This window comes from Lygodium microphyllum, chromosome 13, assembly GCF_053477565.2.
Source record: "Lygodium microphyllum isolate KBCC chromosome 13, Lygodium_microphyllum_v1.1.10, whole genome shotgun sequence".
Classification (NCBI taxonomy): Eukaryota; Viridiplantae; Streptophyta; class Polypodiopsida; order Schizaeales; family Lygodiaceae; genus Lygodium; species Lygodium microphyllum.
In genome coordinates, this window is record NC_141147.1 from 94,139,051 (window position 1) to 94,166,977 (window position 27,927).

General features: G+C 40.7%; 1 protein-coding gene across 1 annotated transcript; it reads right to left on the reverse strand.

Annotated features, from left to right (window-relative positions):
• Positions 1-1,793: 1,793 nt before the first annotated feature.
• On the reverse strand, positions 1,794-21,459 carry LOC148026916 (ras-related protein RIC1). Its single transcript, XM_087691438.1, has 8 exons — positions 21,295-21,459; positions 19,021-19,093; positions 18,892-18,939; positions 18,724-18,771; positions 2,776-2,847; positions 2,540-2,695; positions 2,352-2,455; positions 1,794-2,269 (listed from the first exon to the last, which is right to left on the reverse strand). Exons 1-8 carry the CDS (start codon positions 21,306-21,308, stop codon positions 2,176-2,178), a joined length of 609 nt encoding a protein of 202 aa, XP_087547564.1. The 5' UTR covers positions 21,309-21,459; the 3' UTR covers positions 1,794-2,175.
• Positions 21,460-27,927: the final 6,468 nt, after the last annotated feature.

Below are 27,927 nucleotides of genomic sequence, written 5' to 3' on the forward strand. Positions count from 1 at the left end.
AGACATGGAGAGCATTAGGGAGATGGTACCCCCAATTTGAACTTCTTAGATATATATATAAGGCTTCTTACAAAAAGGAGACATTCTTCTCACTGTAGTGGCTACCAACAAAGAGCATTTCCCTTTTCAATACATGAAAATGGCAAACTCAAGATAGAGAATTTGGATCAGTCAGAGCACAATACTCTCAACAAAGGATCAGGGCATGCGCAAAACCTGAGTGACATCAACAGCAACTCACCACTGGATTGCGCAGGGTTTCTTGCTGTCTTTGCTTGCAGACCTCTAGACAAGATTGGAGGATAGCTTTAGACCCAGAAAGATTTCACTATCTTTGTGGTTACTAGCACACAGGTGCCCAACAGTAGGCACTTGGCTTGGTTATGGCAGAGATCCAATCCCTTGTGTTAAAGGTGGAGAGCCAAAAAAGACAAAGATACTGTATATAGATTTGTATAGAATTACCCTGAAATTCAAGGGACATGCAAAAGAGAGCCCTTAGGATGATGTTTCAAGGCACAACCGAGTCTACGATTGTGACATGCACAAATTGCACAAATCATAGATACAGGCCGAGCTTGTGGACATGAGATATATAAGGGAATCCAACATCTAAAGTCAGCTCTTCAGCAAAATTGCCACACCAGATTTTTCAGTGTCAATGTGGACTCAAGGGCACTATCCCAAATGGAAGCTCATACCTAGCGACATTGCTTAGTATATTTGGACTACTAGAAATAGTTGTGATCTAGACTTATTAGCCATACCATTGTAGAGACTCTTTAGGATTTGATAGATATTGTCCACATTCCACAGGAGCCAGTACAGAACATACAATGATTTGAAGACTCCGGAGAAAAAAAAATTCTCAAGACCTCAACTCTAGCAATCTATACAATCAGCTAGACATGGTTTGGTAATAGGTTGAAAGGGCTTCAAATGGCAATGAACAGTCCCTTACAGTTTCCCTTCAATCCCTCAACTCAACAGCCTCAAAATCATACTCACATTTAAACTTTTTAAGAACTGCTTGGAGGCCCTAATACATTGGCATAATATCAGACCGTACAGCTATCAATGGTCCCAAACCTTCTAACTGCATTGTACACCCAGATTGACAAAAGCACCTTTTTCAGGGAGGGTAAATAGAGTTCACAGTTGCTTCACCTCAAGGAAATATTATGCCGGACTTAGTAACACTTTGGCAAGGAGAAGCTGCAAGATCTACAGGTATGAAACTGATCACATTCTCTTTGACCAAAGAGAATGACACTGAAACACACTTTAGTCAAAGCTCTTTTACCAAAAACTATGAACATAACATAAGCCCTACAAGGAGGTGTTTACATAAATTTAAGGGTAAATAAGAGCTCATGTGAAGAACACCAGATAGCTCACTCATTGCTTCATGACCAAAAACTACTGGCAGCTACACATCACATGTGCCCTTCTCATATACAACACAAAAGGGTGGCCATTTCAAAAGAGGGATGAATCAGGGAAAAAAGACCTTTGCATTGACTCAATAAATCAGAGCACTGATCAGTACAATTTAAGCACCATTGCACTAGCACAACTCCAATAAAGGCATGAAGAAGAGTAGTTATAATACAGATAAGAGACTAAAAAACTCAAAAAATTACCAAAAACAGGGACCTGTAACTAGAATGGAACAAGCAACCACTTCCATGTACAAAGAGTCAAACATTTTAAAAGTTTCATTTACAAGTGATTCAGAGAACTAACCCCACCAAGTAAGTATTTGCAATTCCAACATAATACCAGAATTCACGGGTCTGGAAAGAGACTATCTCAAAATGCTTTTATGGGTCTGGAAAGTTTGACTATATTCATTACAGAACATATAGCATGGGTGGAATGAAGCAAACTACCACTTCCACAAGTACAAAGAGCAAACTTAAAATACGGAACAATCATGTTTTACATGTGATTCACAAAACAAATGCTGATAATAAGCATCTACAATTTAAACACAATTGGGAAGCCACCCAAATAAGTGGGCCTTGAGACCCTCAACTTAAGAATGCTTTTAGGGATCCGAAAGACAATAAGATTCATTACTGATAATCAGCAGGGGGGGCTTCCTAGAGTGCAAGATCCTTTCAACCTTACTGTCAAGTTGCATGACTCTTGGTGGGAGGCAAAATAACGACTTCAAGAACAGCAACCACTTTTCTGCGAAATAGGCTGCCCACTCATCTGCACAAGCTTCGGTTTATTGTTGCCTGCTGCTGGCTGGCTTGCCATCCTATCAAGAGAACAACAAATTAATAACCAGGATCCAGTTCAGCATACCACAGAAGAAATGAGTACAGATTTGCATAAGGTACCTGTTCTTAATTTCTGCTGCCATTGTCATGAAGGCTTGCTCCACGTTGGTTGCATTCTTTGCACTAGTCTCTAAAAATGGAATGCCTATCTCGTCGGCAAAAGCCTGTCACAAACAGCAGTAGACTGCATCATAAATCATTACTAAGTTAGTGTTTCGGCAGATAGATTTCATGAATACATGCAGAACCTTGGCAGTCTGATAGTCCACAACTTTCTTTGCAGTTAGATCACACTTGTTCCCAACAAGAAGTTTGTTAACGTTCTCACTTGCATATCTATCAATCTCATTAAGCCACTGCTTCACATTGTTGAAGCTTTCCTGATCTGTAACATCATAAACAATCTGACCAACAAAAAAAGTCACAAAACAGCAGTTCAATAACAACTATGTAGCAGAAATGCCAAGTCAGAACAAACACATACAATAATTCCATGGGCTCCCCTGTAGTAGCTGCTGGTTATCGTCCTGAATCTTTCTTGCCCAGCAGTATCCCACTGTGCAGGCAAAAAGCATAGACCATATTACTATTATGATAAGCTTTAATATGCACACACATGGATATGCAGATAAGGTGTAGACGCAAGCATTATATATCTGAATGTATACACAACTGCCAGTGTGCATGGATTTGGAAATGCGTTGTGTGTGTGTGTGCGCGCGCGCGCGCGCGCGTGCGTGCGTCTGTGTGTGTGTGTGTGTGTGTGTGTGTGTGTGTGTGTGTGTGTGTGTGCGTGTGCGTGCGCGAACTATGGAGCTATGTATATAGATGTGCGTGCATCTGATATGTAGATAGTAAGTGGCATCTCTATGTCTCCCAAAAAAGATCTCCAGTCATACAGTGTACACTAATGAATGATCGATATTCAAAGCTGAATTAAATGACCAAGTGCACTTTGAATGCTCACTGCTTAAAGCTGGATAAACAATCCACACTAGAAACACAGGTTGGAAAAGCGAGCAAGAAGGCTTCAGTCCTTCAAGTAAAAAGGCCAAACAATGTTGCAATGCTTTTGTTAGCATTCCCCATTAGGGCATACTTACATGATGGTTGAAGGGAGGCTGTTCTTGACGAGAAAGAATAGCCCTTGCTAACAGGCAGTTGCTGGTGGTCCAAATATTCTCTTTTTTTGCATGTGCATGGGTCTTTTCATGTCTTTTTTCATAACATACAATACCAAACTAAAGTCTTCCCTTCAAGGCTTGTTGACTTGAGTCTTGTGTCCATAGTTACCAAGAACAGGAACAGGACCCCCTGGAACGGGGGGATCGCCCAAAGTTAAGGAACGGGAACAAGAACGGAGGGAATGGTTTATATGCTTATATCTATATCTATATCTATATCTATATCTATATATATATATATATATATATATATATATACACACACACACAGAGAGAGAGAGAGAAGAGTAGAGTAGAGTAGAGTAGTTTATTATCGTCCACAGAAGGCCAAATTATAACCCATGGGACCTTTCCAAATATACAATGATTCTCCTCCCCATGGTAGAAAAGGGTAGCTACAGAGAAAGAACGATCTATGCAACGTGGTTCTCCCGAAAGTGTAACATGCGGGTGATGAGAGCCCCTAACTTCGATATAGGAGTAGTGGTCACAAACTGGTGAAGTGGCCCCTGTAAAGGGATATCAAAGTCAGCCCGTATGTGTGCATATGCTGGGCATGTCATAATCATGTGCTCCTCTGATTCTACACTCTGTAGTCCACACAGCTTGCATAACCTCGTCTCTCTTGCCTGTCCACTCCATCCACCTGTCTCGATCAATAAAGTGTGTGATCGAGTTCGAAGTCGTGCAATACTCCATCTAAATACCACTGAGAGCGGGTTGGCTATGTATGGTTGCGTGTGTGCCTCTGCCTACATGTAGGATTCCCAACATGAAGGATAGATATGCATAATGTAATAAGCAAGTTTGCCATTTGCTCCCTTGCTTTGATGTTTTGCTTGATACGCTCGTAAGAGGTCTGATTGAAATGCGTCCATGCATATACCTTCGAATGTTATATCTAGATATCTATCCACTCCCCACCCTTTAAACCATTTTCGCATATCCAGCACCCATCCTATTGAAAGAACTTTACTTTTCCACGTTTTCTGTAGGCATGTGCTTGCATCCCATGCCCTTTTGGGGAGCCTATTGTCATCCATTTGATGTACTCGGGTAGCATATCTCAATACTCGGATCATAGCATGTACCTCAATTGGCCGACGGCCAATTTCCAAAAGCATAAGTACATATGGTGCGGTGCTTTTGATGCCCAAATGTCTATGAATAAAAGCTTTTTGCAACTTCTCAATGTCGTTCCATGCACATGAGGAGATGCTCCCCCCCACACTTCCACTCCATATAATACCGTCTATAGAACATATACATCAAAAATCATACAACATATTTTCCAGCATTTTGTATCTATACGGTTGCAGTCGTTTTCAAAGTGATAATACTTGCTTTTCCCTGCGACTAATCGCCGTCCACACATGTATGCTATCTGTGGTCTGCAGGTATCTCAAGTATTTGAAAGTAGATACTACCTCTATATACTGCCTTGCATAATGTACTTTTGGTGGGGTTTTGATTGCTTGGTACGCACAACCATTGGCTTTGTTTTTTATACATTCATCGTCAAACCACTATCTTGACAAAACCGTTCAAGAATCCCCATGAACTGCTACATACGTTCCCCAGTATATGTAAAGAAGACCACATCATCTGCATAAAGCAGGAGCAAGATGGCAAACATACCAATATGCGGACTTTTGGCTTCCTCTTCATTCATAGCCGTGAGAAGTGTTTCCTCTAGCTTATCAATGCATAAACCAAATAATGTAGGGGAGAGGGGGCAACCTTGTTTGACTCCCATATTACTTTCAAATACTTGTGACAGCCCGTTGCGACCTCTAAGGCGGCACACCACTCGTTGATATATCCTGTAAATTTCCATGCATAGATCATTTGGGACCCCTAATTCTTGCATTTGTTGCCATAAGCCAATCCTTGGTACGGTGTCAAAAGTCTTCTTAAAATCCACAAAACAGCAATACAAGGTTGCTCCCTCAAGCCGACTCTCATCCATAAGCATACGCAAAGTAACCAAATGGTCTATGGTATTATGACCAGGTTGAAAACCTGCTTGTCCATAAGCTCGTTTGTTATTACTTTCTGCCCATTTACTCAATTGCATTTCCATGATAGTGCTGAATAGCTTTGCCATGGCTGAATTGACCATAATAGTGCGGTCGTTTGTGAGCAAATTGCAATCTCCTCCCTTATACAACAGTTGTATCCAATTCTCCTGCCATTCTTGGGGAAAACCACATGCAAAACCATAATGTATCACATGCAGCATAAACAGTCTCGTCTCCTTTGTTATTCATTTCAACATCTCCGCATTCAACTACAGAGTATCACATGCTTTTCCATTAGCCATCTTGTTAAGGGCTGCCTCCAATGTTTCTAAAGTGAACAGAGCACTAAATGGCTCCGTATGTACATCACATTTGATGGGCTTTACCCCTTTATGCATGTAAAGTTCAGTAACATATGATAGCATGTCAACATCAGTAAAATCCCCCATAACATTTGACCGTTTGGTTTGCAATTTTCTAAATGCTTGCCTTGGACATTTCTCAAATTGCCTAGCATCTTCACTTTCTTTGGCCACTACATATCATCGTCGCTTTTTACGTGTGAGAGTACTATATCGTTTTTCCACCTCACTTCGTTCTTGTCCCTTAGGGAGGATTTTCAGCTTTCTACATGTAGCCTTACATTCATCATCAAACCATTTCTTGCATGGCAATCCTTTGACATTTTTGTGACTGCTCTTTGGTTTCCCAAAAACCTCTATAGTCGTATTTAACATTGCATCTCTCAAATCAGCCCATGTGCTCCTAGTAAGATTGCTCATAAGACTATCTAGGTGACCAACATATGCTTGTTTCTTGTCTACATCAATACGGAATGCACCAATACCTACTATGTCCCCTGTATGTTCTACGTGGTGGCAAATATCAAGTGTCAAGCCCAAAGCTATATGATCCAATTCTGGATGTTTTCCACCTAACCAGGACTCTCTGATTATACATAAATCATTCATGTGTACCATTGCATAATCTACCACACTGGAACCTCCACTAGCTGAGTAGCACGTGAATCCTTCAATATCGGGGAAACAATTCATACCATTTAATATCGGCATGCGCAAACCATTAACCATATCCATCAAAGCACATCCATGAGCGTTAATGTCTGTATCCTCAGACTGTCTACACCAACGTGCATCTACATCCACAACCTCTTCCTTGTCTGGCTCATCATGTGCCATGGGCTGAAATTGCATACTCCAATACGGCATTTAAGTCACCTAAGGCCATCACATGTCCTTGTTGCATATATGTGCATGCATCCATACTCAAATCTTCAAAAGGTTCTTGTGAATCCACTTCATGTTGTGTATAGAAGGGAGACTCCTTATGTGGAATATAACATCCCACAATGCACATCGGTGTAGTGTGCTTAAGCATAATCCATATGTACTGCTTATGTCGGTCTATTTTACATACATCAATCATTCCTTCCAAATGACATTCGTATATGCATGCAACTCCTCCTTGCCCTCTTTTTCCTACATGTGGCTGATATGCGCTATGAATTATGTACCCTGGGATATCCAAAATTCTACATGTCTCTCGCTCCCATGTCTCAGCAAGGAACACAATGTCAACATCACCAACCACATTAATGCTTTCACCTTTATGCCATGGAAACCCTCTGCAGTTCCAAAACAACACCTTCACAAGCACGCAACTCCCATGGGTCGCGCATCCCTATGCATCCTTTGAAGTGTTATCACTAGATTTCTTTCGCTTAATGTATTGCTTCCGACATTCCTCCTGTTGCATGGGGGTGCGATCCTCATTTACATAAAAATATGTTCCCTTGAGGTATACTCGACTATTGTCTAAAAGTATAGTTCTCTTACGTGCATCCAATAGAGTGCATACAATGGCTCTTGCCTTCCCATCGTCTTTCTTCTTGCCCATACGTTGAGCACCAAAGACAAGTATATCTGCCATGGCAAAGTGCTTACCAAAAAACTTTGTGACTTCCATAGTAAGAGACAGTGCAGTCTCATCATCTGTTTCGGGCAACCCCCAAATAACCAAGTTTTGGGCCCGCTTTTCTCTTTATTTACATTCACGTGTATCCACATCATCTACCACTGCATCACCACCCTCTGCATGAAGTACCGGCATGTCTCCATTTGGGGGAGTATGTGCTACTACTCTGGCACATGTTTTTGGTGTTTCCATGCATGTGTGTGTCACCATACTCATTTACAAGTCTGTGATTCTCTTGGCTTGTTCCTCCACACTCTGTTTCAACTGTGTATTATTGCTTTCCAACGCTTGACACTGGAGAGCCAAGCGTGTGATTTCTTGATACTGCGCATTGATTGATGCTTGAAGTGTCGCCAAAAAATTCCATATCCCATCCTATGAGATTTCTCCAACACATGGCTGCTCCAACATGCCAGTAGAGAGAGGTGAACCTGTGGTTGTCGAGTTGGCTCTGTTGCATGCGACAGATCGTCCACTGAGAGAGAGAGAGAGAGAATCAACACTTAAGTCTTAGAATCCAGAGATATCAACCATAATTCGTGAAATTAGAGACATAATAATCAAGTTTCAACGATAATAAAGATTCAAAACTTTGTAATCAGCACTGGATTGTCACATTCAACATTGTAATCAACAATGTTGCATAAGTCCAACAAGTGTGCATTGCAAAGATACAAAATATGCACTAAACTTTAAAGTCTAAAGATCCAAGTTACAAGAGCTCCAATTTCCAAGTCAATACTCTAAAGTTTCAAGAGGCTAGCCGCTAAGTGCTCTCATTCATGGAAGATGGCTCCACTGTGCCTGAATGCTCATCCTACTAAACAACATCCTGGCCATCACCATCATCATCTTTTTCCCAACGTATAAAAGAATCAACCTTTGCAACTGATGTAGGAGCTAGCAAGCGAAGATTGGAGCTCACATAAACTAGGTCATTCGTCTTCATTGTACCAAGACAATTTCTCTTCTTTGAGTGATATGATTGAATGAGCTCCATTGTTGCTCTAAACAAGAAGAGCTAATTGTTTGGCTAAGAATACAAATAGCCAGACTCACTCTACAACTCTGGAGCTTCTGCCCCCTGTAGTCCTCCCACCATAAAGCAGCTCCAATATTTGTCTTGTCCTCTAGTGCATCCTATGTACCAAACATCCCTAATGTTTACCGATACACATTGAGCTGATTTTTAATCTTGTGTTGCATTTCACGGCTACGATAAAGCCTTGCCAGCAATGTGTTCCAAGCCTTGACCACCTCAAGGTCTCTTTCTTGCATCTTTCCTTGAAACTCAGGATCAAGCACATATACTGCAGCATGCATAGGAGAATCATACTCATTCCATCTGCTGATGCATAACTCCTTGATCTGCTCATACCTATCTACATTTGGTTCCAAACTCTCCAACTTCTCAATCATACGATCCATATCTTCATAGATCTTCCCAATGCATAGATCCATGCCATCTACAAGCCTCATTATGTGCACAATAGGATCAACCATTTGGTTGGTGCAATTCACCTCATTCCAAAAATCTCTATCAGAGACATGCATTACATAAAACAGCAATCCTCATGGCACCATTGTTGGTGCCTGAGAGAGGATGTTGAGCTAAAAATGCATTAGCTTTACTTAAACAACCCCAAAACATGCTTAATTAATGAAGAAACCTTGTTTATTTAAAAGAAATGCGATCCTAGAGAGTTTCTGTGTCCCATAAGCACAAACCCTTGGGAGGGCCCAGACTTTCTATAAATACGTATATTGCCCTCCATTCAACCATTAATCTCGTTTTTGCAGATTTCAGGTGTTTCAGCTTACTGCCCACACCCCATTCGCGAAGGACATCTCAGTCGAAGCTGTCCATTGCTCTCCATTAGTTGGCGCCTAATTTCCAGCCCTCTTCACGCAGTTTGGAGCTGATTTCAGCCAAGCGAATGCTATTCCTGTGCAGACCTGCTGCCGTACAGCCTACCACATCATCACAGTCCTGCAATCTGCGTTTTTAGTCTTTTTCTCTCTTGCAGGCTGTCCTGCCTGCGTTTTTAGTCTTTCTCTCTCCTCACTGCTGTCTGCATTTAATCCAACTTCTCACTACTGTGTTTGCTGGTATTCGACATTCGTAGGCTGCCTTCCTGTGATTCGAGATCCGTTCAGAGTACGACACCCTCTCCAGCTCATTACCCCTACCCTGATCCTTGAGATACAAGAGTTCGAGGTACAGTATTCATTCAATGCATAGTGTGTTTGCTGCACGAGCATCGTATATTCAATAGTCATATCATTTCATTCATTCACTGTGTTCATTGTCTCTGAGTTACCCTAACCCTAACTATGTTATTTTATCAATCTGTGCTTTGTCCTATGGTTTCTATTTATGTTTCTGTATTAGAGTATTTCTTTACAGTCCCTAGTATCGCTACCGACACTTATTGGCCAAATAATTGTCCCCAAGTCAAAACTAATACCAACTAACCTCCAAAGTCCGACTGGCATAACTTATCACAACTTTTGCATTTGACACCTATTGCATCCTCGAGGTCCTTAGCCTATTACCATGAAATGACTGCCATGAGCATCACGTATGCTAAACAACTTACACATTTGATTAATAACTTAATCAAATGTTATCAACAAGACTAAAGCATCTCAAAATTCCACGTCCTCGTGGCACTCTACTTGCCATAGCCATAAGCTCCCCCTTTCTCTCCCTCTAACCCTAGCCTTCATCATTCCTCTTTTTTAAGAGAAGCCCACTCTATATTCACCATGGTTACTCCTCCCCTTTCCCACTCTATCCTTGCCCTTTGATTTGCCCTCCATTGTTCTTTCCCTATGCTATAGTATTGAAAGTATGCTCCTGCAAAGTACAAAGGAAGATGAAACCAAAACCTCCACTCATTCTCCTTGGTCTTAACTTTTGCTACCTCCAACACCGAAGCCCCCTGGTGTAGCTTCTGATGAGCTTTGGTGGCAAGCTCCTTGTCAACAAAATCCCCCTTCTTCATTCATATGCTGCCACCATAGCCATGCTAAGCAAAGCCATACACATCTGGTGTGCTTTTTTTACACCACAGCCATGCCAAGCAAAGCAATGTCGCAAAAAATGAGTATTTAGTAAAATAGTGAGTCAAAGAGAGAAATGGAAGTGGAAATTTTTGGAGTTCTCGAAAGTTTCTAGCAACTATACGAATGAGAAGGGCATCCATTTCAACATGGGCTACGACCTAAGCCCTATTGTCCATTTCAATTCTACATAAAGGATAGTGTTATGATTAATGTGCTATTTTAATGCAATTGTAATACTGAAATGGATTCTGACTCTAAGGTTGCTAGCATGTTGATGAATTAACTTTGCTAACCTTCCAAGGCAAGTGCATCTCCTATGACTTCATCTTCTATTCAAAGTGGATTTATGGATCCTTGATTCATGCTTCAAGGAGTCTTCTACCAATTCAATTTCTTCAAGCCTCAAGAAAGGCCACTTCAGATGGATACTCTCTTATCAAATGATTATATCTTCTTGATCAAGCATTCTTGAGGTCCCTAAATGGCCATTTCAAATGGTTACTTTCGTATCCAATGATTACATCTTCTTGATCGAGCAAGAGGGCTTGCCTCATTATTTCAAATTCTGTTAATGATGATTCCTCTTCTATTGGTATGGATGATTTTCATGATGAAGGACGTATGCAAAACAATTTCTGGTTTATAAGTAATGAGGAAGGCAGATATTTCTTTAAAAACTCAAGACTAGATAAGCACTTGAAACAAGAAACTGTGAGTACTCCTTCCTCTTCTTTTCCTTCATACAATTTTGTTTTCAAAGGTCAAAACAGTGTAGATGCATCTTCATCATCATTATTTCCATTTAATGCATTTAATGGACAAAAGGAACCCACATTATTTCCCACATCTACATCCATCGCAAATCCATTTAATCTCCCTCCCATCCCACCCTTTTATTCCGCTGCCACATCCTTTTAGCCTCCATTAAGCGCACCGCATGTTGCCTCTCATGTAGCATCACATGTGTTCTCATTCACCACACCGAGGGGTTTTTCAAACTCGAGCACAACCGTTAGGACCTCATCTCTTTCTCAACCATGTGGTGTTCCACCTTTTTCTCGCACACGTTCGAGATGATTGCAGCCTGGGTATCCTTATCAGTCTCTCCCAAGTGCGAATCTATTGGTGTCACAGTTTGTCTCCATGGCATTACCGAGTGTTCCACCTTTTCCTCACACACTTTCGAGATCATTGCAACTTGGGCATCCCCCTTAGTCTCTCCCAAGTGTGAATTTGTTGGTGTCACAGTTTGCTTCCATGGCATTACCGAGTGGACCCTCTGGTCATTATGTTGCATCCCAACCGACATTTGGATAGGGCTTACGTACTACAATGCCTCCACATCAATCGGCACTCATTGGATACTCACAATCTATTTCTGTCTACCCACCTCTTCCCCCTCCTCCTTATCAAACACCTCCACCACCACCATCTTATCAACCACATCCATCTTACCCCACATTTCCAAAACCTCATGATTCTACCCCATCTTCTGCCAAGCATGCATTCATTGACAAACGGATCAAACTTTACAACTTGATCGAACTTGATGAAACATGTCCTTGACTTACAGAACCTATGGGATCTTGTGCAGAAGTTGGAACCCCAACTCGATCCCGCACTTGTTCCATACAAGATCATACGTCGAGCTAATTCAAGGCTTATTGCCTAAATTTCAATCTCTGCTTCAACATTTTGGCTTAGCGTCAAAGCAATGGACACACTTGACTGACCGCTATGCCGCTCGAGATAGAACCTGTTGAATGAATCTTGACCATGAGCTTCAGAACTTCAAAATCTCTGACAGAGATGACTTGAAAGTCAAGTTGGTTGGGTATCGACATCTCCTTACCGAATTCTCCACTAGAGGGACTCCTAAGTCCTCTAAATTGTTTCTTAACAAGCTGCCGCATAAATACTTCAATTTTGTGCAACAAGTGGTTTCTCTATCCAATTTACCCACATTCTACGATTTTGAATGGCAGCTATTGCATTATGCACGGTTGTTCGATCAGTTGCATATGAATAATCCCTCAAAGAGGGCTCTTGTTGCTCATTGTCATAAGGGGCAGCAAGGGAAGGGTAAACCAAATCAAACTTTAAATCAAAATCAAAATCAGACAAGGAAATTACAAGAAACTCCCAATCTCAACTCAAACCCAGGTGGTAGAATGTACCATCATCTCCAAAGGACTTGTCTTACTGGTTTGCAGAGGCCCGCATCATCTCCATGGAGGCATCTGATGTGAGTCGTCCAAATCTATGAGTTGACTCCCGAAGAGATTACCACAAAGACCCACTTGTCACAACCGAGCACGTCAACACCTATCTGGATCGTCAACAATGGAACTACACATCACATGACTCCGATAGAGGACATCTTCCATACCCGAGTCCTTGCAGCCCAGCAGATGCATGTAGAAAACAACTCCTCAGTCAAAGATCCCAGCTCAAGGTTGCATCAGTTTTGCCACTGATAAGGATCTGGATCTGGATCTGGCTTTGTTGGACAATGTATACTATGTCCCTCAACTTGGGGTGAACTTGTTATCTATTCAGCAGCTTCGCCGGTTAGAGCGAGCAGTTTTCTTTACAACGACCACAGTCAAGGTCCTTAACTCTTAGACTGATTTAGTGATTGCTGAGAGTGAGGCACAACCTAATGGCCTTTACCACATTAACCATTTTCTTACCGAGCTAACAACCGAAGGCTTTATGTTCCATAACTTCCAAACATTAGCTACATCTCGAGAGCCTACGAACAATGAGCGTCTTTGGCATTTCCACCTAGGCCACCTTGGCTATGACTCTCTTTATGAGTTCTCACTGTGAGATGGTTAAGGGCCTTCTTCACCTGAAGCTAGCTCGAGATGTTTGTAGAGCATGTCAGCTCGGGAAGTAGCACCATATCCCATTTCCTCAACAGCTACGGCGCCTCTTAGATTGATTCACATTGATCTTTGTGGATCCACATCCATTGCTGCCTTGAACGACACGTACTTTTTTTTTTTAGTGGATGCTCATTCGAGATACATGTGGGTGTACTTCCTCAAGCATAAGTCTGATGCTTTCATATGTTTCTCTACTTAGGTGTTGTTGGTTCATAACTGCATGGGTCATCGCGTTAGTTGCATGAGTGATAGCAGTGATGAGTTCATGTCCCACGAGTTTTTTAAGTTTCTACAGCAACATGGCATCTCTCGTCAACTCACCTCACCAACTATCCCTCTTAGAATGGAGTCGTAGAGAGTAGTAACCGAACAGTCTTGGAAATGGCACGCTCTATATTGTTCGCAACACAGCTCCCTGAGCGCCTTTGGTTTAAGAGTACATTGATTCTAACTAGACGAGATCCTAACACCCTACATTCCCATGGCGGCTATCTCTTCACCTTGGGTACGGCTTCCATTTCTTGGTCCAATTATAAGCAAGAGAGGGTGGTGGCTTCCACGACCGAGGCCGAGTATAGGGCTCTCTTCGATGGCACCACCGAGGCCATCTATCTAAGGAGCTTACTGACAGCGCTTCACTTCCCTTGTAACTCTCCCACCATGGTCTACTACAACAACCAAAGTGCCATTGCCCTTACAGTCAATCCAATCATCACACCACAGGCGCAGCATGTGGAAATCCACTTTCACTTTTCCAGAGAGCAGATTGAGCTAGGCACTATCCACCTAGAGTTTGTGCCTTCATCAAACAATTTTGTAAACATTTTGACCGAAGATATCAACCGAGTGGTTCTTTAGTACTTTTTACCCACAATTGGCTTGGATATACCCTCCCCTACTTCTTCAGATTGATAGAGAGAAGGTGCTTCCATCTTGCTTTCCCTTCTAGTTTAAGAGAGGACGACTATTTCTCTTAATAGTGACAGCAATGATGCTTACAGTTTTTTCATTCATTTAATCTTTTGTATTGTAATTATGGACATTTGTAACTTCATCCACATTGTCAAGATAACATGATTGTAAAAAGGCACTTGGGCAAACAATTCCCTTGCGAGGGCACTATCCAAGTAGCACCATTGTATTGCATTTTGCATGGACGTGGCATCTTGCATCTCCCTTTGCATTACCCTATGCATTGGCATTCTATTCATGTAAACGTGCATATGTAAGCATTTATCTCTTTTCAGTCTTTAAGAATGATCGACTCTAGATCCACCATATTCGTGGCATTGCACATGGCAATCTCCAAGGCAGTTCACCCTAGCTTGCTTGTCTTGCTTGCTTCACATCTTTGCTATATTTGTGTCACCCATACCTTAACCATTTTCCTTTTTCGCTAACACCCAATAATGGTAGAGATAGTATGCTTGTTTTGTAAAGCTTGGGTTTGGCCGTCCCTTCTTACTCTTCTATTTGGAGCACAGATACTCAATAGGACAAAAACTGATTTGAAACCCTCACTTAATGTTAAATCTATCAAAACTACAAAACCCTCAAAAAAATTTTAAAAATCCATCATTGATTCCATCCACCTTTGCAGGACTTGGTAGACCACTGGGCAACCAGCATGCACCCTTTGTCTGATGCCTTGGTCTCTCTAAGGTGATCACTTGGGTTCCCTTGGTAAGATAACCATCACCTCTGTAGTCTTAGTAGGCCACTGGGTGGCCGACGTGCATCCTTTGTCCAATGCTCTAGCTACTTTGGGGTGGGATGCCTTGGGATAAAAGATAAAGAAAAAAAAAAAGACTTGGCTAGCCTACTTCTCAAAGCATCCTTGTTTGGCTTGAGAAAAGGTGCTGAGCTAAAAATACATTAACTTCACTTAAACTGTCCCAAAACATGTTTAATCAAGGGAGAAACATTGTTTATTTTTTTAAAAATGCATTTCTAGAGAGTGTTTGTATCCCATAAGCACAAACTTGGAAGGGCCCAAACTATCTATAAATAAAGTATGCTACCCTCCATTCATCTTTAATCTCGTTTTTGCAGATTTCAGGTATTTCAACTTACTGCCTACACCCCGAATGCAAGACATCGCAGTCCAGGCTGGCCATTGCTGTCTACAACAATCTGGCACTTGTATCCAGCCTACCATACTCTATCCAGAGCTCATTTCAGCATGCTAACTGGTGTTGTTGGTCTTTCCTACGTTTTTAGCCTCTCTCCTGCAACCTTCATTTGCTATTTTATCTCTCTTGCAGCCAATGTTTTTAGTTTCTCTCTCCTCACCTGAGGTTTTTAGCCTTTCTCTCTCCTGCACTACTGTCTGCAACAAATCCAACCTTCCTTAACTGCATTTGCTGGTGTTCGACATCTAAAGGCTACCTTGTTGCGATTTGGGATCCGTTCGGAGTACGACACACTCCCTAGCTCATTACCCCTGCCCTAATCCTTGAGATACAAGAGTTCAAGGTACAGTATTCGTTCACTACAGTGTGTTTGTTGCATGAGCATTGTATATTCAATAGTTGTACTGTTTCATTCATCCTTTGTGTTCATTGTCTCTAAGTTACCCTGACCCTAACTGTGTTCTATCAGTCGGTGCTTTGTCGTATGGTGTTATTTGTGTTTCTATGTCAAGGTATTTTCTTCACAATGTCTCCCACACTTAACGAAAGAGAGTGACAGCCAACACAAGGCAATGCTCCAATGCACGATGTATGCTCTTGTTAGACTACTAAAACTGTTAAAATTTAGCCTCGACATCATTTAGCCAAATAGAATTTACTCTAGGCACATGTATGTGTGCAATAGAATTCACAATATACACCTATAAGTATAAACATTTCACTAGTGCGCGTATAACACGTAACTAACCTGCACATCTCTAGCTCACTATTATCATGTTTTGAGTGGATTTGTACATAGGGAGACAACCCTAGCAAGGCACCCCCATTTATAAGACCCATGAGTTTTCCTTGGGTCCATGCTTCCAGAGTTTGAGCATAAAGAGCTGATATGTGACAATATTTGTCTCGTTATTCTTAATCGACAAATGCTTTCCAGTGATTTTAAGAGAACTGTCACAAGAAGATAATTGATGACATCTCCCACATGATTGCAGCTGAGAAAAGAGTTGCTTGGAGATATCAATTTCATGCACTTAGAATTTGCATGCTCAACTATCCATATTAAATGAGCTACACTTTCCATCATACTCCCTATCCACCACACACAGCAATACTTGACAAGTGATACTTGATATCTGTCAATTGGACTACCACTTGCAAACTTTGACTCTTCGAAGCTTTCAAATTCAACTTATTTGATAGGCCAACTGCCAACTAAGTGGACTTTCTCGGTGTATCACAGTTCTATAACTTCACATGTTAGTTGATGATGTTAAGTTGCCTCTTAAGTCACTTGTTATGGGAAATGATAGTTAACTTGCTCATCAATGCTGTCAAAATATGGCAATGTCTTTGCATTCAATCTCAAGATATGACATTGCTAGTATCATTTCAGGCAAGAGTTCAGTGCGCACAAATATGTCTGACAGCTTTAGATTTTGATAAACGATCAATCATTCGTTTGTTGCCTACATATGAAAAATAAATGATCAGCGAGAGCTGCATCAGTGACATGTAAGCATTGATGGAAACCTATCAAAGACAAGGGTTGTTCCTCTAAAGCTTTTTCCTGCAATTCAGTAAAAGTTATGTACTCTTTGGAGGTGGTCATTGGACTCAAAATGCCTGTAATATGAGTTGTACTTATCCATGTCTTCTATTAGTTATACTAGTCCTAACATGCATGTTGATGTTACAAGATCATGGACACACAAGAAGCAAATGATCTAAATGGCCTAATTGCAATAATAAAGCATATTCTACAGTCTAAGATATGGGAGAACATATAAAATAGTAATCCAAGAACATTGCTGCAAAGGAAAATAGTGTACTTAAGAACTCATGATAGATTGGTACATTGAGATCAGGGCAAACATTCAACTAAGCCACAGCGCTGATGCACCTGCTTACTGAACAAATGTTCAGATGCAGCTTACAATAATCAACAGCCAACAAATTTGAAGCTGTTATCAGCTGATATTGGAATGTAAACTCAGTCCACTGCAACTGAAAGTGAGGCTTATTATCTACTGTTAGGAACATGCAAGAGAACCTGATTAAGGAAAGAAGATAAGCAGAACTACCTGGAAAACAAGAAACAAAATATACGACTTGCCTTATAGCAAGCCATCCTCTCTGGGTAGATTTAACTAAGAGCTGCAATCTGGTGTTCCCAAGAGATAAACTATGTGGACACAACAGCATACCCAATAGATAGAATGAAAAGAACAGGCATGACCATGGATCTGGACTTTAAGGGAAATATTGCTGGTCCCATAACTACTATTGTGCATGCATGGTCGCTACATCTTAGGATATGTAATCAACTTGGCAAGACTGCTCCCACTCTAGCATTAGTTGTATTCCTGAAATTGAAACCAATTTCTAACAATGCAAGACATTGTTAGTAGGCTAATCTAAGGGAAAGTGAAGCTGATATATCTCTTATGTAATATCAAGTGTTTTGCAATAATTTTTTTAAATTAAAAGCCACTTAACTGGCACAAGTAAGCCATTCTGATTATTAGTACCTAGTCACATCAAAGTTCTTTTCATGGCTTTGAACCTAGGCTATCTAAAATATAAGCACCCCACGAGACTTGAACCCACATCCTCACAATTATGAGCCAAAATAGTAATGACAATGCTAAGCCATCACTTTTGGGACTATCCTGTCCTTACTCTCATGACCACACCCAATGAGTTTTGCAATCACATTCTTTGTGTAAGATAAGAACCAGCAGCTATTGTTCTTGCAAAATTGCATGACTATAAGCTATTCAGCTCCTGAAACTACAGGGTTGAGGCTGATGAACAGTATTCGATCTAATACAAACAACTTAATAGTGTTCAGGAACAAGACCCAAACAAAGATGTACAAAGTTGATATGAAAGTAGTATTTCCTGAACAATTCTGGCTGCTCCAATCACCCATTTGAAGGGTCATTTTGAGGCTGCAGCATACCTACTAGCTCAACAAAAACGATACAAAAACAATGCCATAATATGTTTCTCAAATAAATCCCAACCTGACTGAAATTAGCAAGATACTATTTGCACCGAACAAAGAAAGAACATTACAATACAGTCATTGGAGAAATTTCACAAAAACACATGACTGATTAGAAGTAAGAACTCACAATCTGCAGCTTAATCGTTTTCCCATCCAGTTCTACTGTGCGAATTTTCTGTAACCACCAATGTAATTCATCACAGGAAATCTTGTTGAAACTTCACATTCAATGTGCGCAATAAATTCATCAACAAACTAAAGCACATAACAAAAACTCTTTCAGATCTACACTTACAAAGTCAACACCAATAGTACTGATATAGCTCTCCAAGTATGAATCATCCTGATCAGAAATCAGAATTAGTTCATACATGTTGAAATTATCTACTCGCAATATTGTAGAACACAACAGCAGACATATTACCGCAAAACGAAGCAAAAGGCATGACTTTCCAACACCTGAATCACCTATCAGCAAAAGCTTGAACAGATAATCACTGCAAAAAGACTAAGCAAGTTATTGAAGATGCAATCTTCATTCACAAAACCTAAACAGATTGAAGCCCTATTCTCAACAATCCCCCAGTAATTGTTGAAACTATGTTCAAGGAACATGACAGTTCTAAACATAGACACACACACACCCCAGACACACATTGATAGGCACATGCATGCATACATAAATACGTGTATCGACATACATATGCCTGTATGCACGCACGTACGTGCATATAAACAATTGTACATATATAGACTTCACTTTCATCATGGATGTGTCACAAAAGTCTTAAAAATCCACGAAATAAAGCAATTACTCAGTCACTCTTGAAATGGGCAACCTCTGATATCTATTTAAAAATTGAGCAACGCACTTGCTTCTATGGCTGCTCATCATCCACTGTAATGAATACTTTATAAAGTCCCAATCTCAATCTAGTTGCTATTAATCAAGTTCTCTATTGAACTGTTTCAATGCTTCATACAAGTTATCAACCGTATTAAGTAATATACACAGATCAGCATATTCAAAGGTGATGTAGAACATCCACTCAGGCCATGCTCAGTACAACAATGTGCTTTCTGGCACAAGTCTCTGGTGCTTCTAATAGAACTTAAAAAGAAGGATACTGCACACTTGCAGAACTTCAGAGATCTTACATATGAATATTTGTCCTTCCTTTGTGTTGCTCTTTGCCTTGTTTCTGTATCTTGTTTTCAACAGTTCTGTCTCCATCTAATATCTTTCTCACACAGCAGACTCTTTCTCTTTCATCATTCCAATCTACCTCCTCTATCAAAAGATGGTTAAACTGGTATGACTTCAAGCATCCGAGCACTTGACTAATTTGAGTGTAACAGAGGAGTTGAGAGCACGGCCCCACCCTAGCACGCGATTGGTAATTTGATCAACTTATAATGTTTCAAACATTCCAAACATGTGAGGAAGACACAAGTATCATTGATTGTCTCCTTACACTTGGATTACAAGTCATTGGTTACCTCGCACTACAAACAGAGCAAGGTGAGACCTGGTTCCACCAAAAAGGTAGTAGTATAATCCATGTTGAAGGAATGTACATAGGTTGCCTTTTTATACGTATTGGCAATTTGGCTAATGCATTCCGTGCTTAGAAGATAACATGCAAAGGCAAGAGTTTATCTATGTCCATGATGATGCAACAAGTGCAAGAATCAAGATGATTCGTTCATTTTGCCCTCGTACTGATGTGGATTATGACAAATCAGCTGCACTTCCTTTCAATATGCTCAATTAGCAATGAAAGTACACCAATGCAAGGGCACCAATTACCTTGCCAAATGCTAACCCATACCATTGATAGCTGCTTTAAACAAAAACATGTACTGCAGACTGCGCACTAAACTTAAGTGTGTGTAATGAGCACAAAAGTATCCTGGGCAAGTGTTGGAGTTAAGGTTTTCATACTGTCACGACTTTGAGGTTTGTTTATATGGCATTCTTTCAAGTCAAACCATATGGTCATTTACCAGGCCTCAGTATGAAATGTTTATGCCATGTAGTTTGAAAAAGAATTGACAAACTAGCGCAATCAACCAACTTTGAGGCATTCATGCTGGATTTTTAATGGATGCAGATTCATCATGGATGTATGACAATGAAAGACATGCAGAGGGATAAACTATGGTGTAATACAACAGCCGCCTCCATCTCACAATGATGCAAAAATCCTAGGACGTCGAGGGCCAAAGCCAAACTGCACAGAGAAGGAAGAGAATTCATTCTGGCCAAACAATGTTCAAATGAAAGCCCCATCGTTGTTGGAAATGAACCCTGCAAATTGACATCACAATGATATACGATGGTCACTCTTCTTCTCTTCTCTAAAGGTCTGGTAAGGCCGAATCAGAGCCATGGTGCTTCTGTAGACTCTTCTTAACAGCAGAAGCCCTGGACCCTTACATGGATTTGTGAGGCCGAATCCAAGGCACGGTGCTTCTGTAGGCTCTTCTCAACAGCAAAAGCCCAGGATCCTTACATGGATTTTACCACCCACGACTCTCTCCAAGCCACGGTATATCTATAAACTCTTACGGACAGCCAGACCCCCGGATCCTTCCATGAAATTTTTACCGTATGCGGCTTCAAGTCGAGTTCAGTCAACCATAACCGCAAAAGCAGAAAATTTCAAGCAATAGCCTGCAAAGAGAAAGGACTCACTATTCAGGATTCATGTCGGGAAGGAGCGACGCTGCGATGGAGGAACGGGAAGGAGACGATGACGCTCGCTCGCGCAGTCGCGGCTCCCTGGCGATCAAGAGTCGCGGGAAGAAGAAGGAGACGCAGGCCTGGCACAGGAAACACGCCGCAAACCAAAATGGGGGCGAAAATGGACGAAACAGAAATGCACAAGGATACTTGTCTTCTCTTCTCTTTTCTTTCCCAACATAAGAGGCCCAAACATGAACACAATAATCATCATCATCATAATTATAATTATAATTGTAATTATTATAATCATAAAATTTACACGAAACCTAAAGTCATAAAAATGATTAAATTTTGTCACGTTTGGTTCTCTTAATAATTATACATAATTGCATTGTACCGGAAATAGTTATAGATTCTCAACAATGTGCAAAATAATTATATGAAATGGCTTCGATCTCTTCTAACTTACTCGTATAGAAAATAATTATACATTTTCAATACTGTACAAAAATAGTTGTATCTATACTATCTCTTATTGTGAGATTTTCCAAGCCTATCACCAAATCTGACAGAATCTCAGGTGGCATGCATTCCAATAATCCCATCCCATCCCATTCCAATAAGAAAAAAAGAATTTGTTCATTGCTTGCCTCTCTTAAGAAAGAGAGGGGATGCTCAAAACGGGAAACATTAAAGATGCAGCTCAGTCACATTGACAATTGTCATTTCCTCTTGGGTCCTCCAATGATACTCTAGCAAATGTGGGTGGGGTCTCTCTCTCTCTCTCTCTCTCTCTCTCTCTCTCTCTCTCTCTCTCTCTCTCTCTCTCTCTCTCTCTCTCTCTCTCTCTCTGGGAGGTCGACACAGTGCATCTAGACATGAAGACATAGAAGATATTCTTTGATGTGTTTAGCATTCCTATAGAAGGTTTGCATGATGCATCTGGACGTGAAGCCATAGAAGATATTCTTAGATGCAATCTTTAAGGCAAATCTCAGTTGACTATGGGCTATTGAAGCTCAAGAATGAGGATGCCTTTACACTCATCGACAAGTTATTGGACTTGATGGTGATGGTGGAAGACATAGCAGGGGCAATAGGATGTTGAGGCCTCATAGGCAACCATGTGTTGTGGCCCATGGTGGATGTGCTAGTGATGATGTAGCTGCGAACAATGCTAGAGTGTAATATACCAAACACTGCAAATTGCATGAACCCCCTTTTAAGTAATGGGGATAATGATATAGCATTTTTTATAATTTCCTAAGGATAATGCAAATTTTTTTTCTTATTCCCCTCCCCAGCCGACTGTCGTGCTGGAAGGGGAGGGGAATAGAAAGGATGCGAAAGCTCCTCAGTGGAGCTCGCAGGTGTGATATGGCCATGCTGTCGACACGTTAGGAGAGGGAAGATCCCCCTCCCCTCCCCTATTTAAACCCTGGGCTGCTGCCGCTTGGAGGAGGACGAAGGAAGTGCTGCCGCCACTCTGAGCAGTCGACGTGAGAGAGAGAGGGCTTGAGGGAGCACTCTGCACGGACGAGGGCTGCTGAACCGCCACTGCCGCCTGAATTTGCCATCGACTGACGGCCTTAATACCCCCCTCCCTCCACGTAAGCTTCTAGAAGCTTAGAAGCTTCCAAAGGGGGGGGCTTCTTAGCCCCTTTTTTCTTGGGCTTCAAAACCACTCACCCTCCCCCGTGTTTTAACCCCCTTAAGCCCCCTTTTCCATGGTAGTTGGAACCACCCTCCCCCCCATGTTTTAAATTTTTCTTTTAGCCCCCTTCCCTTGTGCCATTTTGGAACCCCCATATTTAAACCCTTAAGCCCCTTCCCTTTGGGCTTGAAACCCCCTCCCCCGTGTGTTTAAATTCCCTTATCTCCCTTCCCTTGTGGCATATTGAAACCCCCTATCGTAAAAACCCCCTTAAGCCCTTCCTTTGTGCTCTTGAAATCCCATGCAAAATACCCTTGGAGCTTTGTTCTTTTTCCCCCACTCGTAAAAGAGAAGAGAGTGTTGAGGGCTTTTAACACCTCCCTTTCCCACTCAAAAACCCTCGTAAGGGATTCCACACTTTATTTATTCCCCGTTTGTGCGGATCATTATAAGGCCATTAAGCCCCTCCCATGGCTTTAATGGGTCTTATTCGCAAAAGATTTTGAAACACCCCTTCTTTTGAAATCCCTACTTCAAGGAGGAAGCCTTCTAAAACTACTTTCGACGGACGGTGCAAGGGAGCAACGATGGAATTCCAAAGAGGAGTTGTAAAGCTACCTCCACGTCCGAAAGACTACAATTGCGATGCCTCCTAAGAAAGTCCAAGGCGTAGCTGCGGGAGGATCATCTCCCAACATCCACGTGGATATCTTACCCCAAGCCCAGGTTTTCCTTTCTAATTTTTATTTGATATTTTTGTAATTCAATCACGCAAGGTTAATTGTTAGAAATAGGATATATTTTTGTCCTAGATGCTCACAACGGAGGAACTTAGTCATCAATACTTTTAAATGAAACATGCAAATTAAAGAAAGCATAAACGCATTTCTAGCAAATAGCTTTATGCATTGAAATGAATTATAAACTAGATTATTGTCCATTAAAATAGTATACTTCGTTTAAGCCTAGATGTATAAACTACGTATCGCACTATTAACCCATATCCTCTTCGCAATGAATCATCACGGAAAGTGCAAGCATGAAATGATTCTTACGATGCATAAACTCTAGGAAAATATCGTTTATCAACTGCATAAATTATCAAGTAAAAGGTTGCTTGTTTAGCATGAATTTTGTTCGCAAAATATAGGAAGATTAGTTGGAATTAACCTAACCTATGCCTGACCTTAAATCGATAAGTTAAGGTTGAAAAATTAATTTACGCATAGACAACGAGTCATGTGGAAATGATCATGTAATTACTTTCTAGAGTTAACCAAATTGGTATGAACCTAAAACACCTAAACCGCGGAGTACTCGTTTAGAAAGAGTTGAATTCCAAGAAATTCACTAGGAAATTAACACGTGACCTAATTGTTACGTATCGCTAAAACTGAAACTCCTATACCTTAAATACTTGCCCACATTCACTAAATGTAGGGGACAGTGAAATGAAATTGGGAAGTGAGCTAGGGTTTGTCCCTAAGAATCTTACAAGATGAAACTTGGAAACCCTAGGTCTAACAACGTCAGCCTAGTAACCTTAAACAGATTGTTTCGTGACTCCATTGTCTCATAGTTCGATGCGACACTTGCGCAACAAGTGCGGAATCATATGACATTGTGACCCAATCACAAGGGAATGGCCAGGTTCTCACAATGAAGTTGGCATGTCCTTACACAAGTTATCTTGCAAGAGGATGAATAATCATCCTAATTTAGTGGTCTTTCTTGAGTAAAGAAGATTGATTGGAAACTAAAGACCAGTCGATAAATTGAAGTAACCAATGAACTTAAGGTTTGACCAAGTTGGGTTAATAGGGTACGCCCTAACCCAGGATATAGGGGATCTTGCCAGGTTGCAAGTCATCCCAGATTGAATGTTGGATGCATTCAAAAGAAAGGATTCATTCGTTAGTAGTTTGTCGACAAAAAAACGATCAATGGAAATGTTTGTGCTTGCTATAGATTTTAGAGCACTGTTTGGTTTTTTTTTTAAAATCAATGAATTAAAAGATAAATGGATATCTATACTTCAGGTTGAAGTCCTGAAGGGAGAGGCAGCTTCAATTACCCCCGACTACCTACCTGACCCTAACCAAGGGGGTTGTTAACCGCGTCGGGCAAGTGGACCGAACCCACCGTGAGAGGTCTCTCCGTTGAGCGCTACTTGGAGCAGGAGGACGCTTAGGTGCCAGGGGGGCTCTGGCCGTAAATCCCTCGCCTTCCGAGCCCTGCACAAGAGGCTAACGTGACTCGGGATTGGATCTCGAGGCCCGCATACTAGTCTACGGGCGGAAACTTGGATTAGTGATCTCTTTGGATTGCTGGATAGCCTTCAAGCGGATTGTGGATAAGCCTACGAGCTAGACTCTTTGTATTTCAAAGATAAATATGATAACATGTTAATAAGAAACTTGTCTGATATTGTTTTTCTATGTCAAGTGATAAGATTATGTGAAAGAACCAGTGCCTAACGGGTTAATTAAAGAAGCTGATTGTTACATGTCCTACTAATGTGTTAGGTAATTAAATAACTAAAACAACCCGAGGAAAGTGCGGAGGATGGTCTATAGGTCCGTCCTACGGATGGGTGGTCTCGGCTCACCGGTAACTTTTCTCAAATCACGATGGACAGGTGGAAGATCGTCAAAGAATACGAACAACAAGAGCGTTGACCTAGAGTTATATTTGAACCCGATTTATGCTGTTTTAGGGGAATGGAATGGGACTATACCTTATGGCAGAGAGGTTGAGCTTTGCATCCGCCTCGTTTCCCATTCTCCTTGAACCAAGTGCAGCGTGAATCAGCTTCGGACCTGGCGTTTCTGCGTAAAGTAGTTCGCTTGGGTCTGACGCTAGTTGTTGTAGGAAATGACCAATCAGGAAAACCCTAATTCATGTCGATCCTAAGTGGGAATGGCCGGAATACTTTCTCTACGTGGCAGACGCGGAAAGTCCTAGATCGCAAACCTCGTAACATTCCATGGGAGTGCCGGGCGGAGCTTTTTAGACATCCTTTCCGATGGACTGCTAAGAGTGCCCTGAAAGTACAAGTGGACACGTTACACAGCCACAGTTCCACTAAGCCAGCCCAAGTCACAACTATGGGAGGAGATGGCATCCTTTATGCAAGAATCAGTGAAATAAGCATGCATAGTAATGATAGCTTTCCAAAATTGGCCTACTAAGATAGGCCTTGGTAGTTTCTCTCAATCTCAACCCATTCATCTCCATTGGGTGCCTACTCTTGAGTGAGCTAGAGTAGATGAAACTTATCCCTCCTTTGAACATTGTTTTCTACCACTCTATAGCATTATCCCTCCCTCCCTATGATAACAAATCATATTGATTAATATGTGTATAGTTGTTACAAACATATCATGTATATTGGCTCTACTTTGTGTATGTTTATTCAGAATACTTGGAACATGTCAAATAATATGGTTTTGAATGGAAATATTTAAATATGTGATGTAGATTTTGAGAAATTTGGTATATTGTGTATCAAGTTTACTCAATCCATTGGTGTATTTTGTCACAATGGTTGTAAGCATAGATATAGAGGGATCTACAATGGGAAGAGCAAAAACATCAATTATTATCATATGACTTTACCACTTTTATTGAGAATGGATAGTGGCATTAAGGCTAGGATTACAAAAATGGAATTGCTTGAATCTTTTAGGCTTATGGTTTGGTATGAGATATATATATATATATATATATATATATATATATATATATATTTATTTATTTATTTTTCTGGGTGGGGGAGGGGTTTTGAATGTAGGTTTTTATAGTTATGATAGAAGGATGTGTTGATTGTAGGGTCTTAGAATTAGCATAAAAGGATATGTTGACTTTGAGTACTACCCACGATTTGGTTGTATCCAAGTACATACACACACTCCTTGTGTGCTTACTCCTTGTGTGCTTAAAACACGCCAACATTTATTCACATAAAGCTGCACAGTTGCATAAATATGTGCATACACATGCATGTAGGCGCACATGTAGACATATGCGTGCATGCACACGCGCGCGCACACACATCAAATGTTTGAGATGCAAATCATACAAGTTTTTATCCAATGTTTTGAAGACTCTCATATAAGAAAGTAGATGTTTTCCCTTCTTTCCAAATCTATTCGAGGACTAAAAGCTCGACTCATATTACAGACTTGTATGGAAATAGAATCACATTATTTTGGTATTTTTCAATTTCCTTGCTCGTTCAATGGTTTTCTTCCATTTACTTTGAAATCCATTGATCAAGAAAGCGTGAATGATACTATACTATGAAATATCAAGAAAGCATAAGTGATACTATTCTTTGAAATATAATAATGTAGTATAGGTGTTTTAGTGCTCATTAAAGTTTCCACTCGAATAGCAAGTCGAAAGAGATGTGTATATGAATTTTACTATATGAATTGTGCTTTAAGTTACATATACATTTTAAGATAATGTCTTGAGCAATACATGTTTAGAAAATATTTAGTATGCATAATGTAAACTCCAAATCTAATTATGGGCGAATAATTACTTATTCATTACCGGGGGCTGAGGGTACTAGTGGAAGTACCCTAAAAGGGACATACATGGAACAAAGGGGATTTTCAAACCATTGCTTGGCACCCTTAAGACCTATGCTTGTACAAGTCCTAGGTGTGGGGTGCCTAGTAAATAGTTTATAAGAGACTTAAAATAATAAATTTTGTTTAAAAATGACAAAGATTTGTATAAAGTTTCATGCAATATAGAATAATTGTATGAGAAACTATAAGAGACCTAAAATAATAAGATTGTGTCAAAAAATGGCAAAGCACTATTATAAGTTAATAGTATTGAGCATTTACAAGAGAGCTGAAAGGCCTCTAAGTGCTCATCAAAGTATGCATCTACTTTTTTAAAGCCAATCCATTAGAGTTTATTTGAATCTTTTCTTTCACAATTCTTGGACAATAAAAGCACTTGCAAGGACC

Excerpts from the sequence above, each read along its gene's own strand:
- LOC148026916 (XM_087691438.1), bottom strand. Across the intron at positions 18,772-18,891 it reads GTACTATTGGTGTTGACTTT|AAAATTCGCACAGTAGAACT; the intron begins GTAAGTGTAGAT and ends TGGTGGTTACAG. Across the intron at positions 2,696-2,775 it reads GGGGAGCCCATGGAATTATT|ATTGTTTATGATGTTACAGA; the intron begins GTATGTGTTTGT and ends TTTGTTGGTCAG.